Source organism: Podarcis liolepis (assembly GCF_965112155.1).
Source record: "Podarcis liolepis genome assembly, chromosome: 10".
NCBI lineage: Eukaryota > Metazoa > Chordata > Lepidosauria > Squamata > Lacertidae > Podarcis > Podarcis liolepis.
The window spans coordinates 5498818-5517429 of record NC_139562.1 but is presented as its reverse complement, the minus strand read 5'-3'; the positions used below and the strand labels follow the sequence as shown (position 1 = coordinate 5517429).

Sequence of the window (18612 nt, the reverse complement as noted above, 5' to 3'; positions counted from 1 at the left end):
GTGCCTGACGTGCTCTGGTTCAGGGGGTCACGAAGAGTCAGACACGACTAAATGACAACAAGCCACTTGCGAAGATGCCCGGACCATCTGGCGGCGCATGCCTGGGGATCCTTGGATCTGGACCGTCTTCACACATTAGCAACGTATCCTGTAGAATTCTATCCTGCACAATCAAGACTGAATTACAGGAATCAAAAAGTTGTATTGAAAAATAAGACTTTATAGCAGTCTGGCCTCCAAAATGGCAACTAGGCATTCAGTTTTAGCGACTGTAACCCCGGCCTAAGGAGCCATTTGGCACCTAGCTGATATATCTGAGTTTCTAACACTGATTAGAAGGGAGAAATGGGGAGAGAGGAAGAAATATACTCATTCATGCGGTGCCAAAATATGGTTGAACATTGCATCTATCAAAAGAGAGGCATGTAACTTTCCCATTTTTCCTGGGGAAGCACACCGCATGGAAATATATTTAGGGAGAGATTACCGGAGACTGGGAAGAGAGAGAACGCAGTGGCAGCCCCCCCCAGATGTGTGGGGCTGGACTGAGCCCCTGAAAATGACATAAACACCCACACTTTAATCTCCTACAAATGGTGAAGGTTTTCGGAGACGGTTTTCCTTCCACGAGAGCAGTGGTGAGGTCACGAGCTCCAGCAGTTTGTTTCCCACAATTCTCTGCCCAGCGCACAAGTATGCAAGCAACGCATTAGCAATCGATAAACCAATAAATCAATTCTAAAAATCATTAGCAACTGGGGAGGAGTATTTCCCCAAAGGCAAAGAACATCTATCATTCCAGCTGGAGCCAGCAAAATTTGGTCAATGAGGGCAAACAAGGATGTAAAGGGACTCCTGACTATTAGGTCCAGTTGCGGACGACTCTGGGATTGTGGTGTTCATCTCGCTTTATTGGCCGAGGGAGCCGGTGTACAGCTTCCAGGTCATGTGGCCAGCAGGACTAAGCCGCTTCTGGCGAACCAGAGCAGCGCACAAAAACGCTATTTACCTTCCTGCCTATTTATCTACTTGCACTCTGACATGCTTTCGAACTGCTAGGTTGGCAGGAGCAGGGACCGGGCAACGGGAGCTCACCCCGTCGCAGGGATTCGAACCACCGACCTTCTGATCAGCAAGTCCTAGGCGCTGTGGTTTACCCCACAGCACCACCCGCGTCCCTCAAACAAGGATGGAGTGAGGGCAATTCAACCAACCCAGCCCCTGTGATCATCCTCCGAGGCCCTTCTTCGTGAACCTCCTCCACAAGAGGTCCAGAGGGTGTCAACACAAGAGCAGGGCCTTTTCTGCAGTGGCTCCCCGTTTGTGGGATACTTTCCCCCAGGAGGCTTGTCTGGTGCCTTCCTTATACAGTTGTACCTCAGAAGTCGAACAGAATCCATTCCGGAAGTGCGTTCGACTTCCAAAACATTTGGAAACCAAGGCGCACTTCTGATTGGCTGCAGAAAGCTCCTGCAGCCAATCAGAAGCCGCGGAAGCCCCATCGGACGTTTGGGTTCCAACTGATGAAGATGATGGACTATGCCAAAATTGGGAAAGAGGAAGAGAAGAATTTTAAGAAGTAATGGAAAAAATTATAATGTACATAACAGAACACTGTAAACAGCTAACAACTTTGGCAGGATTTGAGTAATGCTTGTAATGTACAAAAAAGCTGTTAAAAAAGTAGTAATTTGTTTTTCCATAAATTAAAGAAAATATTCAGAAGGGTAGGAAAAGATTGATAACGGTAACCATGGAAGGGCAGAGGGAAATCAAGGGATTCAGAGAATTGAAGATGTGAATGATGTGTTTGAACTGAAATTTGTTAGGTAAAACTTAATAAATATATATATATATATTAGAAAAGAGATTGCACCTGGGAAAGAGGTGCATCTCTTCCTTGTCCCCATTGCCTGCCCCACTTCGATCAGACTCACATGTGCTTTCACACTTTTGCAAAGCGCCACAGCCCACCCCCAGAGAGGAAACAAACAAGACATCCGTGGGGTTTTGAGAGCGGTGGTGGTCTTGTCCTTGTTTTGCAGAAACAGCAGCCAGTCTTTTGCTGGAGGAGAGCTGCGGGAGGAATCGCCCTGGCGTTAGCAGAGGGAAGCCTCTTCCTCCTCCCCCTTCCTGGGCTCTTGACATCCACAACGCACAAGCCTCGATTCTCCAGCTGCTCTTGTACATTACGCACAAGGGACCTGCCTGCCTCTCTCCACGCAGAGAGGGGAGGGCGCTGGGGAAAGGGGGAAGCCAGCCAGGCCAGCAAACGAGGAACAGATAATATTCAGGGGAGGGGGGCTGCTCCACCTTGCAGAGTCCACCATTCCGTGTAAAAACCCCTGGCGAAAAAGAGTGTTTGGGGAACAGATGAGCGCAGGGAAAGGAGGATTTCAGATGCGCAAAAGCGCGCAAGCTTGGATCACAACGGGAGGTGGACGGAGGCGCAGGGAAGAGAGACTCATTCACAAAACAGGAGCTGTTTTACTCCATCCTAAAGGAGCTAGAGGAACAATTCGCCCCCCCCCCCCAGTATCTGGGGAGGGCGGGATATAAATAAAATTTTATTATTTATTATTATCTTCCAGAAACAGAAAATAGGGCGATTTAAGGTTCCACGGAAGCAGCAGAATGTTCACCCAACCCTGAGAGACCCAAGCGAAAGAAAGACACCCCCCCATCTCAGAAATCCATGGGATTTATCTGCAAGAAGCCCCCACCTCGCCAGGCTCAGGACAAATCCTGCCCCGCTTCCAAGGGCAACACATTTCCAATCTGGGGGCTGCCGGGCACTACCAGCCCCATACTCTCTCCAAATGTCCCCCCCCCAATTTGGCTCTTTTTCTCTCCCCCAATTTTAGCCAGCCCCTCCAACTGCCCCCCCCGAGCTCTCCTGAGCGTCACCCCAAAACTCCCCTCCCCGCATCCCCGAGCCCCACCGACGCCGGGACCCAAAGAAGCCGTCGCCACCCTCCTGACCCCCAGCAACGCCTCTAGTCGAGTCCAGCAAGACCCCCACCCACCCGCTTCTCTCCACTGCGCCGCCAGACCCTCCCCTTTGCAGGCGCCCCTCTGGCTGCCCCCAAAGCCGGCTCTTTCTCTCTTCCCCGCCACCCCACAACTCTTGACACCCCCGGACACAGCTCTCTTTCTCCAACACAAGCAGGAACCCCACATCCCTTTTCCCTCCTGCCCCACAACGTCCCCGCAGGGTAGACTGCCAAGGCACTGTCCCTCTTGGGGGTGCTCTGCCTACCTCACCCCATATATATTTATATTATTTATATTTATATTTATTTATATGCACGCTCCAGGATGGCACACCCCACACCAAGTCCACCGGGAGTGCCCCCTCCCCAAAAATAAATTCATTAATTGGCACCTCCGACTCCTTCCTCTGGCTCCTGAAGAGCTCCCTGCCCTTGGCCGGGGGCTGAGCCTTGCCCTTGCCCGGCGCCCCGTTGGCGCCTCCCGCGCCGGGCTCCTCCATGCCGCCCCGGAGAGCCACCCGCCTGGATCTCCGGGCGATCGCCGCGGCGCAGACAGACACGTGCGGGGCTGGCACAGGCACTTCCCTGCCCGGGCGCCGGAGCCACGCCCCCCCGCGGCCCCATTGGCCGGCTGCCGGCCGAGGGAGGAGCCGGCGCGCACACCCCCTCGCGGCGATTGGCCGCGGCGGGAAGGAGGGAGACACCTGTTGGGAGAACTGTAACCAGGGCAGACGGAGGAAAGGGGGCGGGGCAGGGGGCAGGGCGAGGGGCGGGGCTCGCCGGGGGTTTTGCTGTCGCCCGGCCTGCGTTTCGTTTCACCTCTGAGCATGTCCAGAGTGCCCTTCAGAGCCGGGATGCAGGAAAGGGCCTTGCAAGGACACTGAATTGCAGAATTTGTTAAATTCTATGGTTTTCCCATAGTTAAAGGTATGGTTTTGGGAGAAAAGCAATGACAAACCTAGACAGCATCTTAAAAAGCAGAGACATCACCTTGCCAACAAAGGTCCGTATGGTTTTCCCAGGAGTGATGTATGGAAGTGAGAGCTGGACCATCAAGAAGGCTGATCGCTGAAGAATTGATGCTTTTGAATTATGGTGCTGGAGGAGACTCTTGGGAGTCCCATGGACTGCAAGAAGATCAAACGCATCCATTCTGAAGGAAATCAGCCCTGAGTGCTCACTGGAAGGACAGATCGTGAAGCTGAGGCTCCAATACTTTGGCCACCTCATGAGAAGAGAAGACTCCCTGGAAAAGACCCTGATGTTGGGAAAGATGGAGGACACAAGGAGAAGGGAACGACAGAGGATGAGATGGTGGGACAGTGTTCTTGAATCTACCAGCATGAGTTTGAGTGGAAGACAGGAGTGCCTGGCGTGCTCTGGTCCAGGGGGTCACGAAGAGTCGGACACAACTAAACAACAACAACATTCTCCCTGCAATGCAGGGATCACACCCTGGCAGGTGGCCGCCAGACCCCCGTCTATCCGATCTCCTCTTGCCTTTGCTCTAAACTTAAAGAACTCCCAACTGTAGAATCGGAGAATTCCATAGTTCAGGCACCCCCAAACTTGGCCCTCCAGATGTTTTTGGGACTACAACTCCCATCATCCTTAGCTAACAGGACCAGTGGCCAGGGATGATGGGAACTGTACTCCCCAAAACATTTGGAGGGCCGAGTTTGGGGATGCCTGCCATAGTTGGAAGGGGACCCCCAAGTGGTATCTAGTCCAACCCCCTGAAGTGTAGGAATCTCAGCTAAAAAAAATCACCTGACCATGGCTGGTGGGAGCTGCATGGATCTTTCCACTAAAGCAGGCACCCCCCAAACTCTGCCCTCCCTCCAGATGTTTTGGGACTACAATTCCCATCATCCCTGACCACTGGTCCTGTTAGCTAGGGATGATGGGAGTTGTAGTCCCAAAACATCTGGAGGGAGGGCAGAGTTTGGGGGTGCCTGCACTAAATCTCCTGGCTCATCAGTCCCTGTGGGTTTTCCTTGGAGCTTGCAACAGATTCCTCCAGCAGTGGAGTCCTAGTCCTTGAGAGAATCAAGCCTGCGCTACGAGAGGACGTGATCCTTGACAGTTTGCCCTTGAGATCTAGCGATAATAGCCCAACCCTTGATAAGAGGCCACTGAAGCAGAGAGAGCAAAGGAAGCGATCTCGCCCTTCTCTTGGGCAAGGAGCTGAAGGACATCTGCGGTTTGCTCAACTTCAGCAGTTAAAAACAAATCTGTAGGTCGGTCTTATGCACAGGCCTTGAGAGTCAAGGCAGTTTAGGCCCTGGATCTACATCTAAGCAGCACTTCTTTTCATCCCATGGGGGAGCCACCAAGGGGCAGCCCCAATACCTGTCTGTAGCACAACTCACAGGCCAGTTCTCCCCGTGTGCCCCACAGAGAGCCTCAAGGTCCATAAATAGCAACACCCTAGAGGTCCCGGGCCCTAAGGAAGCCAGATTAGCCTCAGCCAGAGCCAGGGCCTTTTCAACACTGGCCCCCGCCTGGTGGAACGCTCTGTCTCATGAAACCAGGGCCCTGCAGGATCTGACTTCTTTCCGCAGGTCCTGTAAGACGCGAGTTGTTCCACCTGGCTTTTGGCTTGGAATCAACTTGATCCCCTCCCCCTCTTTCTTTTTTCCTTTCTCCTTCTGTGTTGGAACTTCTATCTGGGGACTTCCCTGGCTTTATTTCTGGCCCACGTAGGACCAGTCGGGATAGTTAGCCTTGGAGAAGACTTGACGTTTTCATCCCCAAAAAGGTTTTTGAGTTTCTGTTGAAATGAGGCTGCATTTTAATGTTGTATTTTAATCTTGTTTTTTAAGTTGTATTTCAATCAATTGTTTTATATCTGGTGTTAGCCGCCCTGAGCCCGGTCTTGGCTGGGGAGGGCGGGGTATAAATAAAATTATTATTATTATTATTATTATTATTATTATTATTATTATTATTATTAAATTCTCTCTCACACAGCCTAGCCTACCTCTTAGGATTGCTGTTGTGAGCAAGAGCAAGGATGCCCCTTTATATCTCCTTGGCCTTAGGCTAGATATATACTGCCAACAAAACAAAGATTTTATTTTTATTTTTACAATTTATCTATCAAGTAGCTCCTAAAAACAGGAGTGAGAAACCTTCTTCAGTCCCAGGGTCTCATTCCCAAGTTAAGTATAAACCTTCTGTGCTCCACATGCTTGTGGGATGTGAGGCAGCAGAAACGAGAGCTGATCTTTGTGTAGCTCAGCCTTGTTTCATAAAATCATGGAATTGTACAGTCGGAAGGGACCCGAGGGTCATCTAGTCCAACCCCCTGGAATACAGGAATCCCAAGCATCCATGGCAGATGGCCACCCAACATCTGCTTAAAAATCTACAAGGAAGCAGAGTCTGCCACCTTCTGAGGGAGACAGTTCCACCGTCAAACACTTACCGTCAGAAAGTTCTCCATGTTTACTGGAATCTCCTTGATTGCAAATTGAATCCATTGGTTTGAGTTCTACCCAACAGAGCAGGAGAAATCAAGCTTGCTCCATGTGACAGTCCTTGAGATGTTTGAAGATGAATATATTGAATATTCATATTGAATATGAGGCTTGGGAGAAATTGTGGAATGAGGGTCTGAAATGTACGGTGTGTACCACCTTGAAGCTGGACCATAAAGAAGGCTGATCGCCGAAGAATGGATGCTTTTGAATTCTGGTGCTGGAGGAGACTCTTGAGAGTCCCATGGACTGCAAGAAGAACAGACCTCTCCATTCTGAAGGAAATCAGCCCTGAGTGCTCACTGGAAGGACAGATCCTGAAGCTGAGGCTCCAAGACTTTGGCCACCTCATGAGAAGAGAAGACTCCCTGGAAAAGACCCTGATGTTGGGAAAGATGGAGGGCACAAGGAGAAGGGGACGACATGAGACAAGCCACGAAATTAAAAGACGCCTGCTCCTTGGGAGAAAGGCGATGACAAACCTGGACAGCATCTTAAAAAGCAGAGACATCACCTTGCCAACAAAGGTCTGTATAGTTCAAGCTCTGGTTTTCCCAGTAGTGATGTATGGAAGTGAGAGCTGGACCATAAAGAAGGCTGATCGCCGAAAAATTGATGCTTTTGAATTCTGGTGCTGGAGGAGACTCTTGAGAGTCCCATGGACTGCAAGAAGAACAAACCTATCCATTCTGAAGGAAACCAGCCCTGAGTGCTCACTGGAAGGACAGATCCTGAAGCTGAGGCTCCAAGACTTTGGCCACCTCATGAGAAGGGAAGACTCCCTGGAAAAGACCCTGATGTTGGGAAAGATGGAGGTCACAAGGAGAAGAGGAAGACAGAGGACGAGATGGTTGGACAGTGTTCTCGAAGCTACCAGCATGAGTTTGACCAAACTGCGGGAGGCAGTGGAAGACAGGAGTGCTTGGCGTGCTCTGGTCCAGGGGGTCACAAAGAGTCGGGCACGACTAAACGACTAGACAACAACGAGAATGTAATGCAAATGATGTACCGCTGGTACTTAACACCTATCAAGCTAGCAAAGATGTATAGAATGAGCAGTGAAGTATGTTGGAAATGTAAAGTGAAAGATGGAGATTTTTTCCACATGTGGTGGACATGTGAGAAAATGAAACAATTTTGGGATATGATTTATAACAAGCTGAAAAAGTTATTTAAATATACCTTCCCAAAAAACCCAGAAGTCTTTTTGCTAGCCTTGATAGGTGAAGAAATGGGAAAAATAGACCAGAGATTATTCATGTGTGCCACGAAGGCTGCTAGAATTTTGGTAGCCCAGAAATGGAAGACACAGGAATTACCAACATTGGAGGAGCGGCAGACAAAAATGGTAGAATATGCGGAATTAGCAAAACTGACTTACAGGATTCGTAACTAAGAGGAAACAAAGTTCAGAAGAGAGTGGAGAAAATTTGTGGAATATATAAGTAATAATTGCAGAAGTTTAAAGACTGTAGCAGGATTAAAATAAATCTAACGATGTGGATGGGATGTTATTAAGAAACTGCGGAAAGAAAAGTGGAAACTGAAAACCTGTTGAAGGGAGGGAGGGAAGTCCACACTCGGCAGAGCGATGAAAAAATAAGTGGGTATAAGATTATGGAATCTCATTGTATTTGGTTGGTTTGATTTACGTTAAAGAAACCTCAATAAAAATGCATATTTTTTTTTTTAAAAAAGAGATATCTGAAGATGGCTCTTATATCTCCTGTTTTCCAGGCTAAACATACCCAGTTCCTTCAACCATTCCTCATCAGGCTAGCTTTCCAGGCCCTTGATCACCTAGGCTGCCCTCCTCTACACACCTTCCACCTTCTTGATATCCTCTTTAAATTGTGGTGCCCAGAACTGGACACTATTCTAGGTGTGGTCTGACCAAGGAGCAGTAATATACCGTATTTTTCGCTCTATAAGATGCACCAGACCACATGACACACCTAGTTTTTGGAGGAGGAAAACAAGAGAAAAAAAATTCTGAATCTTAGAAGCCAGAACAGCAAGAGGGATCGCTGCGCAGCGATCCCTTTTGCTGTTCTGGCTTCTGGGATAGCTGCACAGCCTGCATTCGCTCCATAAGACGCACACACATTTCCCCTTACTTTTTAGGAGGGAAAAAGTGAGTCTTATCGAGCAAAAAATACGGTAATCTCTTCCCTTGATCTGGACACCGGACCTCTGTTTGTACAGCTTCTCCATCTGGGGGGAAGCAAGAGGCATGATTACAGTTCAAGGACAATTTCCCCCTTGGGCAAAAGAACAGGAGGTGGTGGTACAGGACCTGTGAGGGGCGTGGCCTGGAGAAAGGGGCGTGGCCTGGAGAGCACCTTGGCAGCTTGCAGCTTGAAATAGGCTTACAGGGGCCCCATTCTGTTTCTCACCCCCAACACAAAGCTTGACAGAAGCCTTAAGCGGAGCTGACAAGATGCTAAAGTTCCAAGACGGAAAAACGTTTCAAGTCTCCATCGACCCGCAGCCTCTCTTCACTAGGGAAGCCGCAAAGCGTTGAGCAAACCTCAGCCGGCCTCCGTGCTGAATTATTCAAACCCCTTCCATTACTTACCCAGATAAGTGGGCTGCAGCGAGAGATGAGCTGATGCCACAGCTTATTAAAACTTTGCTGACTCCGAGGACACGCAAAGACTGACCCTCTTTGTTGTTCTTGGCGGGCGCTGCCTCTTCCAGCGCTGCAAGATGGGAGAAGGTCGCGCAGGTTTCTTAAGCTTTTTCACAGATGCAGGTGATGCCGCTAAGCGGAGGTGGGGAACCAGCATCCCTTCGGATGCCCTTGGAGGGCAACTGCTTCCCTATCCCACCCCAGACTTCAAAGCCTCTTATCTCCCCAAGTTCCCATTAGCTAAGCTGCAGAAGCTGGGCAGCAGGTGTGATAAGCTTGCAGCAGACCTTTTCTAAGGGCAATTTGCACACACGGAGCAGCAATAAGCCTACAAGGCTTTGCTGGCGGGCACAATTAAGATTGGTTCCAGGAATCAGGATTTGGAAAGAGGGAGGAATCCCACACAGCTTAAGAGCCAAAACATTCCCCACGCCCATAACACAGGGACATTCAATAATAATAATAATAATAATAATAATAATAATAATAATAATATATTTATACCCCACCCATCTGGCTGGGCTTCCCCAGCCACTCTGGGCGGCTTCCAACAAAGTATTAAAATACAGTGGTCCATTAAACGTTAAAAGCTTCCCTGACAGCCTTCAGATGTCTTCTAAAAGTCTGGTAGTTGTTCTTCTCTTTGACAGCTGGTGGGAGGGCGTTCCACAGGGCGGGTGCCACCACCGAGAAGGCCCTCTGCCTGGTTCCCTGTAATTTGGTTTCTTGCAGCGAGGGAACCACCAGAAGGCCCTCAGAGCTGGACCTCAGTGTCTGGGCTGAACAATGGGGGTGGAGACGCTCCTTCAGATATACTGGACCGAGGCCGTTTAGGGCTTTAAAGGTCAGCACCAACACTTTGAATTGTGCTTGCAAACGTACTGGGAGCCAATGTAGGTCTTTTGGGACCGGTGTTATGTGGCCTCGGCGGACGCTCCCAGTCACCAGTCTAGCTGCCGCATTCTGGATTAGTTGTAGTTTCCGGGTCACCTTCAAAGGTAGCCCCACATAGAGCACATTGCAGTAGTGCAAGCGGGAGAAAGCTAGAGTATGCACCACTCTGGCGAGACAGTTTGCGAAACTGTGAAACTATTCCCACCCCCCACTACCCCAGGGTGGGTTCAGAATCAAAGGTGGCCACAGGGTGTGATTCTGCAATTGTTTTGCAACATTCAACACATGCACAACGCTGCTTCCTTTTCCTTCATTCTCACCTAACTGCCTGGGGCGCCTCAATTTCCTTTGCATTGGGACTCGGGAGGCCTCCCTCACAGGGAACCTAACACACTGTCACAGGGAACCTAACACACTGCCAAAAACTTTTGAAAGACTCATTTGGATTTTACAATATTTTATTTATTTTTGAGATTACAGAGTCCTTATTGCTGATCTAATACAATCACTCAGACATTAATATTTAAAACATCCTTTTTCGAAAATATTATAATCTCATAAGTTTTTTTTTATTTTTAAACTTCCTTATTGGAGAATTATGACATGATTTTTGTTTTCCTGGTTTCAGATATTCGGATCGCAATTCGCCGCTTTTCCTTATGACGCGTTTTTGTTTTGCTGGTGTCTCCTACCTGTCTTTTTTAAATAGTCTTTGAAATGTTACGTTAGAAAATAAAACATTTATTACAGTTGCTTATGATTTAGAGATGATCACAGAAGTATGGCGATTCCAGACTGATTGGGAAATGCTGAGCAAGCAAAATAGCTTTACAGACAAATAAAAAAATAAAACGAAAATAAGCAGAACACAGAGGAAGATTTTTTTTTTTAAGAAAAGAAAATCAGAGGAGATAAAACCCTTTCTGTGGGACATTTCTGTTTGTTCCCTCCCGCCATTCTCTACATCAAAGATAAAAATGATTTAGAGCGAACAAATTTAAAAACGAGGACAGCACCATCACACGCTCTAGCTAGTGACAGACCCTGAACAGGTGACCCCCTTCTCCCCACCCGACTGCACCCACCCCTTTCAAGTCAAACACTTTGGGGGTCACATGGCAGAATGGTTGTCTCTTGCCTGGAGAAGTGGGAGGGTATATCATGCCTGGTAGCTGAGACACTGGGTGGGTGAGAGGGACTTGGACAGACTCTAGGAGAATCGGTCTGCCTGATGACTGGAGCCATATTTCTTGTAGCGGGTTCAACGCTGCTCCATCTAAGAGGACAAGACAGGCCTTGCCAGACTAAGTCAAGGACCTGGGCATTTGGGGGGGCAGCAAACAAAGGTGGCCTTGCGCTTCATGATATTCCAAAGTCCACGTGGAAGAGCATTCAACTCTAGTCAGGAGAAGCAGGGCGGTGAATTCACACAGCCACTTCCCCCACTGCAGGGCACAGAACCGGGCCCTTCCACCATCCTCTATGCAGAAGTGAATGCAGCCCCCAGCGTGAGATGGTGGCCCGAATCCTCAATCTTTCCCAATTTCCTCGCCACTTGCTCCCCAAGTGTCCTGGGGGTCTGGGCAGGCAGCACGTCCCTGGCAGTTCCTCCTCAAGGACTCAGGCACCACACATACCAGACAGATGAAGTCGAGCAGGTGCAAACTATACTCAAGAGAAGCAAAAAAATGTGTTTTGTTTCTTAAAAAGTTAAGAACGAGCCCAGTTTGTACTAAAAGCAACAAAACTGCCCAACAGCTCCTTCCTATATAGTTCACCACTGGTATTACAAAATGCACGACCAGATTTTTAAGAAATGGTGAAGAATTGCAGGGTCAAACTCTTCACATAGCCATGCTTCCAGAAACATCACAGTCGGACTAACCTTTGCTACTGAAAACATGAAGGGTGTACAGAGACTGGGCAGATTTTCACAGAAAGCCAGACAGGCGTCCACAACTAGTTCTGCAACTCTCTGCACCCCATTTTCTCTTTTCTTCTCCTCCGCTCCCCCCGCCCCCACGGCAAAAGCTTAAGTCTTAAATTAACATAAGCTTTGCTCCTTGCTCTGCCCCAGCTTCTCCTGACTCCACCGGAAGACTTTTTCTTTTCCCATTTTCAAGCTATCTCCTGCCAGGAAATTTGCTCTGCTGTTGCTCTGACACACTCAGGTAGCAGATCAGATGCACAAGCTAAGTTCTTTCAGCAAAAGGTAAGCCATCCCTGAATCCAGGTCTTTCGTGATCATGTCCAAAGGTGGGATTCATTCCCTCTTTCCTGGTGAAATGAATAAAATGTATTCGAATGGGTATGGGTCCCTGGCTGCAACTGTGCCAATTTGGAGTGTTAATAATCGTAGAAAAAGAAAAATCTATGGCTGCAGTGCCAGAATAATACCAGGATGGAGACACACAAAAGGAAAAAACAACTGCAAGAGGAATATTGGTCTGGATGCAGCCTGAGGACACCAGAAGTGCCTGGCTCCTGGATTACCCCAAGGCCAGTATCCTGTTTCCACCAGATGCCCCAGTGAGAAGCGCCCAGGCAGGACCTGAGAGCAGCTGTGCTCTTTTCATAGGACACCATGAAGCCTGGGGCAGTTCAATGGAAAGGCAAAATCAGTTTGGGTGGGGTTTCCCTTTGGAGCAGAATCGGGACACGACGGGAACGGCCCAGCATGAGAATCCCCGCACAAGGCGCTTTCAAAATGGATCGTGGGAGACGTGCAAGGCCAAGGAAACTCAAGGCTCCTCCATTTCAATGTGCCCCGCCCAGGAAATGTTCCCATTGGCTCAGGCCCAGCATCACCGACAAATTCACCCCTGGTTCGCTTCACGCTAACAGAACCTGCTCTGCTCCTGCGAACAACTGGAAAGCAGATTTGAGTTTGTGCAAACGAATGGCCAGGTCACATTTGCATGATGTTGACGGCGCCTGTTTAAAAAGCAACAGCTGCCCTACCGGGGGTGGGAGAGACTTGGATGTTTCCTAAAACCAAATAGAGGTGGATCTCAAAGTCTATTCCCAGCAAGGACTACAATCCCTTGGCACAGAGAGGAGGACTGTGGGACGAGAAGGGCTCTCGCTAGCAGGCCTGCCAGCGTTCTGCTGCCCTGTTCCGCAGGGGCTGACACAAGTTGCTTGGCTGCTTAGCGTCAGGAGGAGCACGTAATGCCCCAACACCACAAGTCCTGCAAGAATGAAGCTTTGGTAGGCATAGGGAGGGAGGGAGCTCGTTGCGACTTGCATATAAAACCTGCAAGGCTATTGCAGAAGCACAACAATGATCTTATGCAAAAAAGGGTGCCTGCTCCACAGACCCCAGCAAGGTAGGTGTGGGGGGGGGGGGGAGAGAAGGGGGCAACATTTGCCTGGCCTGCTCTCCAGAAGCTGCCCCTCCCCCCTTTGCACAAGCAGCTAAATTCAGAACACGGTTTCCCCCGCAATGAGGTTGCAAGTATCTTAGCAGCATGTGGAGCGGACTTGTGAGGCTTCCACGTTAAAGCAAATCAGCAGCCGCTTTCCCAACTGCCATGGCAAAAACACAAGAGAAAGAGAGAGAGAGAGAGAAGCGAAGGAAACTTGGAGTGATGGCTCCCCGCTCTCTCACGCCCATCCAACTTTGGCTGCTCTCTTCCAGCCCCCGTTGTTAATTTGTACACTGGATTAGACATAACAGTGATAACAAGATTGCTTGAAGCTGACATAATCTGCGGTAAAATTCATTTGGCCAGACAATCTCTCTCCTTCCCCCAGCCCCCAACTACAGCTTTCCACTCCCCAACCCCCCAAAAAACCACCCCCCCAAAGTCCATCATCTCACAGTCCCATGGCAGTTTAAAAAACACCATTGGCAGAGGCCGCATTTACAGTATTCTAGTTTAATAAATAAATAACCTAACACACTGTGTACTACGGCAGCAAGCCTGGTTCTATGTTCAGAAGCTTGTACTGGTTTGTCCTGCACGGTAGCCGAGAGAGGTCTTGAGGTTTTTGCTCCTCCTCTTCCTTCCAGCTACAGCCACAGGAAATTAATACCTGTTTTAAAAAATAAATCACAAAACAAATGGATTATAACCCCAAAGCATTCACTTTCTCTTTCCTTCAAGAGATGGGGGTGGGGTGGGGGCTGAGGAGAAAGGGCTGCTGTGCAATGCTCTTATAATTTGCTCTCGTAACATCTGAGCTCTTTTCTCATCTCCTAATTCCCGCTGCACTCTAAATCAGAACAAACACTTTCGGATGAGAGTAGGAGGTTTCTCTCTATTAGGTAAGTGAATGCATTTCATTCAATTAAACTGCGCTAGTAAAGCGATTGCAAGTTCTTGGGAGCAGGAAGTTGCAGTAAAGCGCACCAAGCTCCAATTACGTTCCTCTTGGGACACAGGCTTCTATCCTCACCCCAAACAAGGAGACGGCTCTGGAAGCTACTGAATTCTTGGATCTAGCAGAATCAGGGGTGCAATAAACGAGGGACTCAGCTGTCTTTACACTGGCACCTCTGGTTAAGTACTTAATTCGTTCTGGAGGTCCCTTCTTAACCTGAAACTGTTCTTAACCTGAGGTACCACTTTAGCTAATGGGGCCTCCCGCTGCCGCTGTCACACAATTTCTGTTCTCATCCTGGGGCAAAGTTCTTAACCCGAGGTACTACTTCTGGGTTAGGAGGGTGTGTAACCCAAAGTGTTTGTAACCTGAGGCGTTTGTAACCCGAGGTACCACTGTACTGTTAAAACTAGGCTTTTGTAGCTGGGGGGGGGCATTGCTCGCTGGACCTAGTTCTGTTTCCTTCATGCTGCTAAGTGACTGCAAACTGTAATCTTTAACTGTAGACTGAGTCTATAATCTTCAGCCAAAATGCCTGCCATAACGGAGGATCTGGTACGTTCTCACACTGACATGAGCTGGAGAAATATAAAGGCCTCATTGTGCCTTTATGGCCGCCTCACTACCTGCCCTACAGCACAGACTCTGAGACAACCCTCAGATCTTCAGCATATAGGACATTATATGGGGGCAGGGGTGGGGTGGGGGAGGTTTCCTGATTTTTATTTTATTTTAACAAAAGGGAAGTACCTGTAGTAGTTTGGTTTGAAAGGCCCGTGTTTATTTAGACCCAAGTATTTCGCTTGCTCATCCGAAAGCTCCGTCAGGTGTGCGTCGAATGTTGGGAGATGAAGACTCGCCACATACTCATCTGAAAAGGGAAAAGCAGCCCTGGTTAAGTCCGTGTGGCTGCAGGAAGACCCCAAACATCCCACAATGCAAGTGGGCGGGATGGAAACAGGAAGTTCAGCAGCAACAGAAGAAAACAAAACTCAAAACACTCAGGGCTGCCTCTGCAGTTACCATAATCAGAAAAGCAACGAAGAGAAAATGGACCCCTCATTCCTAGATGGCTGGGATGAGGGATATGGCTGGGACTTTTTAGATGCGAGAAATAATAGAGCAGCTGAAAGGCCACAGGCTCCCTATCCCTGACCCAATAGCAGTGGACTCGTAATCTGGTGAACCGGGTTCGCTTCCCCGCCCCTCCACATGCAGCTGCTGGGTGACCTTGGGGTAGTCCCCCTTCTCTGAAGTCTCTCAGGAGAAAGGGAAAGGAAATCGACCTTTAAAGCCCTAAATGGCCTCGGCCCAGTAGACCTGAAGGAGCGTCTCCACCCCCATCATTCTGTCCGGACACTGAGGTCCAGCGCCAAGGGCCGTCTGACGGTTCCCTCCCTGCAAGAAGCAAAGCTACAGGGAACCAGGCAGAGGGCCTTCTCGGTGGTGGCACCTACCCTGTGGAACGGCCTCCCATCAGATGTCAAAGAGATAAACAAACACCTGACATTCAGAAGACATCTGAAGGCAGTCCTGTTCAGGGAAGTTTTTAATGTGTGACATTTTAATGTATTTTTAATCTTTGTTGGAAGCCGCCCAGAATGGCTGGGGAAACTCAGCCAGATGGGCGGGGTATAAAGAATAAATTATCATCATCATCATCATCATCATCATCATTTCCCCAGGAGCCTTGGGGATGCAGCAGCAGCAGCAATAGCAGCAGCAGGGAACAAGTCCCGATGCTAACCTTCCACCTGCAGGAAGCAGGTAAGAAGGAGGGTACCTTAGGGTGGGGTGTGATGGCTGAAGCTTACCCATTTTTTTAGGGAGCAGGTAGACGTCCTGCTTGTAGCGTCCTTCCGGGGCGTTGTAGAGCTCTATCAAGGCCAGAGCCTGGCAAACAAACGAGAAGAGAGACCAGGTGAAGCTGGATCTCTGGCCACAGAACAGATCTACCCAACAATGGCTGCTCAAGTCGACCGGAACACCTGGTGGAGAGAACTAGAAGGGACCAGAAACGCCACCAGCCCAGGATTCTATTCCATGGCAGCTCACCAGCACCAAACTGTTTCCATTCCTGATCCTTCCCTGCACAGGAACCAACTCTTAGGGGGCAAGGTCCCTTCGCCCCCCCCAATAAAATATATGAGGGGGTTGGGCCCCTCCCAAAGTTGATGAGCATCGTCATGCAAATGGTGTGTGCCTGTGCTGTCTTTTGATCAAATAGGTGGGGTAGGGCTTACGTGCGCCCCCCCCCAATATTTTATTCAAATTGGCACCCCTGCTTCCCGTAAGATGGACATTGAAGGACAGGAGTCAGGGGAAGAAGGCACTTCAACTGTTTCACACAAAGCCAGCCAGATCACAGGTTAAAATCAGGAAGGATGGCCCAGTGCTAAAACGAGCAGCTGTTCTGACTGGGGGTGAATGAGGCATCCCTTGTTCGCTCCAGACACAGCTATCAGCTAAACACACTGAATATGAAAGGAATCCAACCTCTGATTTCTCACCCCAAGGAATTTTGCTGGATCACTCGATAGCCCAGTGCAAGAGAACAGGGTGGGTGGGGGCAGAGCGTGGATATTTCAAAATGCAGGGGGGGGGGTGGAACAGCAAGAACCCCTTGTCTAGAATGAGTCACAACTGAGGAATGGCAACAGAACTCCTGAAATACCCTTTGAAGGGAGTTCTTCTATGACCTAGCACTGTACACTCACTTAAACATTCTGAAAGTATCAATGACTTCCCTTCTTCTCTTTCATTTTGCATGCTATAAATCCCTGCATATTTTACATAAACCAAACCATTCGGTATTCCATTATGTGTGAATTCAGTTTTTTGCTACTGAAGGTGTGAGGCAGGGATGGGGAATCTGGGGTCCTCCATATGTTGTGGGGCTCAAACTCCCATCACCTGTGATCTCTGGCCACGCTTGCTATGAGACCATGGGTAGGCAAACTAAGGCCTGGGGGCTGGATCCGGCCCAATCGCCTTCTAAATCTGGCCCACGGACGGTCCGGGAATCAGCGTGTTTTTACATGAGTAGAATGCGTCCTTTTATTTAAAATGCATCTCTGGGTTATTTGCGGGGCATGGGAATTCGTTCATTTCACCACCCCCCCAAAAAAAAATATAGTCCGGCCCCCCACAAGGTCTGAAGGACAGTGGACCGGCCCCCTGCTGAAAACGTTTGCTGACCCCAGTATGAGACCCTCATGCAAGGCACCCTCAGTGCCCTTCCCCCTTGAATTGCAGGAGCTGAGGGGTGCAAAACACAAAGCTGTTGCTTGGGCTGCCTTTCTGGGTGCCTAACACACACTGAGAAGGGCATCTGACCTTTTTCGGGGAAAACCTGTGTCACCATTATGAAAAAAGAACTGAAATAAATGGCCTCTTGGCTGATCCAGTATGTTAGTTTATTGAATAAAGGTAAAGGGACCCCTAATCATTAGGTCCAGTCGTGGCCGACTCTGGGGTTGTGGCGCTCATCTCGCTTTACTGGCCGAGGGAGCCAGCGTACAGCTTCCGGGTCATGCGGCCAGCATGACTAAGCAGCTACTGGCGAACCAGAGCAGCGCACGGAAACGTCGCTTACCTTCCTGCCGGAGAGGTACCTATTTATCTACTTGCACTCTGATGTACTTTCGAACTGATAGGTTGGCAGGAGCTGGGACCAAACAACGGGAGCTCACCCTGTTGCGGGGATTAAAACCGCTGACCTTCTGATTGGCAAGTCCTAGGCTCTGTGGTTTAACCCACAGCGCCACCTGCGTCCCCATTAGTTTACTGAATACTGCCCTGCAAATCCCACTCACCTGGGTAGTCGCTGTTATTGACAGCACAAAGGTTGGAACTGTGGAGCAGCTCAGGTTCAGCAAGCGCCCCTGAAAGATAAAAATGCATCATTCCTGCATCCAACGCTGGCTTCTCCACGGGCAGACTGCTCCTGACCTGCAGGGGCTGCCAGCAATTCAGCTCCACCATCAAACAGCAACAGGAGGAAGTAGCAGGAGCCCCCTCAGAAGGAAGTGAACTTGGATGGCTCTGTCTTTGACTCAGCAAGGCTGTTAGCTCTTGGGAGAAGCTTCTAAATCAGAGGTTCTCAACCTGTGGGTCCCCAGATGTTGTTGGACTACAACTCCCATCATCCCTGAGCTCTGGACTTGCTAGCTTGGGGTGATGGGAGCTGTAGTCCAACAACATCTGGGGACCCACAGGTTGAGAAAGGCTGTTCTAAAGGGTCAGTACTGGGAGGCACATCCGGATGTTCACTAGAGAACCCCAG

The 18612-nt window shown here is 49.3% G+C and overlaps 2 protein-coding genes and 1 long non-coding RNA gene across 7 annotated transcripts in view; 1 reads left to right on the top strand and 2 right to left on the bottom strand.

Moving 5' to 3' along the window:
- The window catches only part of STRIP2 (striatin interacting protein 2), an 83769-nt gene extending 80184 nt beyond the window's left edge, over nt 1-3585 (bottom strand). Inside the window, exon 1 of the mRNA XM_083461108.1 lies at nt 3386-3585. Coding sequence (XP_083317234.1) covers nt 3386-3493 — 108 coding nt within the window. The 5' untranslated portion in view covers nt 3494-3585. The remainder of the gene's footprint in view (nt 1-3385) is intronic.
- Nucleotides 1-18612, top strand: part of LOC310687054 — a 214686-nt gene that overhangs the window by 98210 nt on the left and 97864 nt on the right. The window lies entirely within an intron of this gene.
- AHCYL2 (adenosylhomocysteinase like 2) overlaps nt 1-18612 on the bottom strand; it is a 169219-nt gene that overhangs the window by 62505 nt on the left and 88102 nt on the right. For 4 of the 5 annotated variants that reach the window (XM_083461243.1, XM_083461247.1, XM_083461245.1 and 1 more), the window contains 4 exons: nt 18143-18211; nt 16142-16220; nt 15078-15198; nt 10442-14039 (listed from right to left, as the gene is read on the bottom strand). In XM_083461243.1, the coding sequence (XP_083317369.1) occupies nt 14033-14039; nt 15078-15198; nt 16142-16220; nt 18143-18211 (276 nt within the window). In that variant the 3' untranslated portion in view covers nt 10442-14032. Of the gene's footprint in view, nt 1-10441; nt 14040-15077; nt 15199-16141; nt 16221-18114; nt 18212-18612 lie in introns of those variants that run through there. The other variant, XM_083461244.1, reaches the window with a different exon arrangement.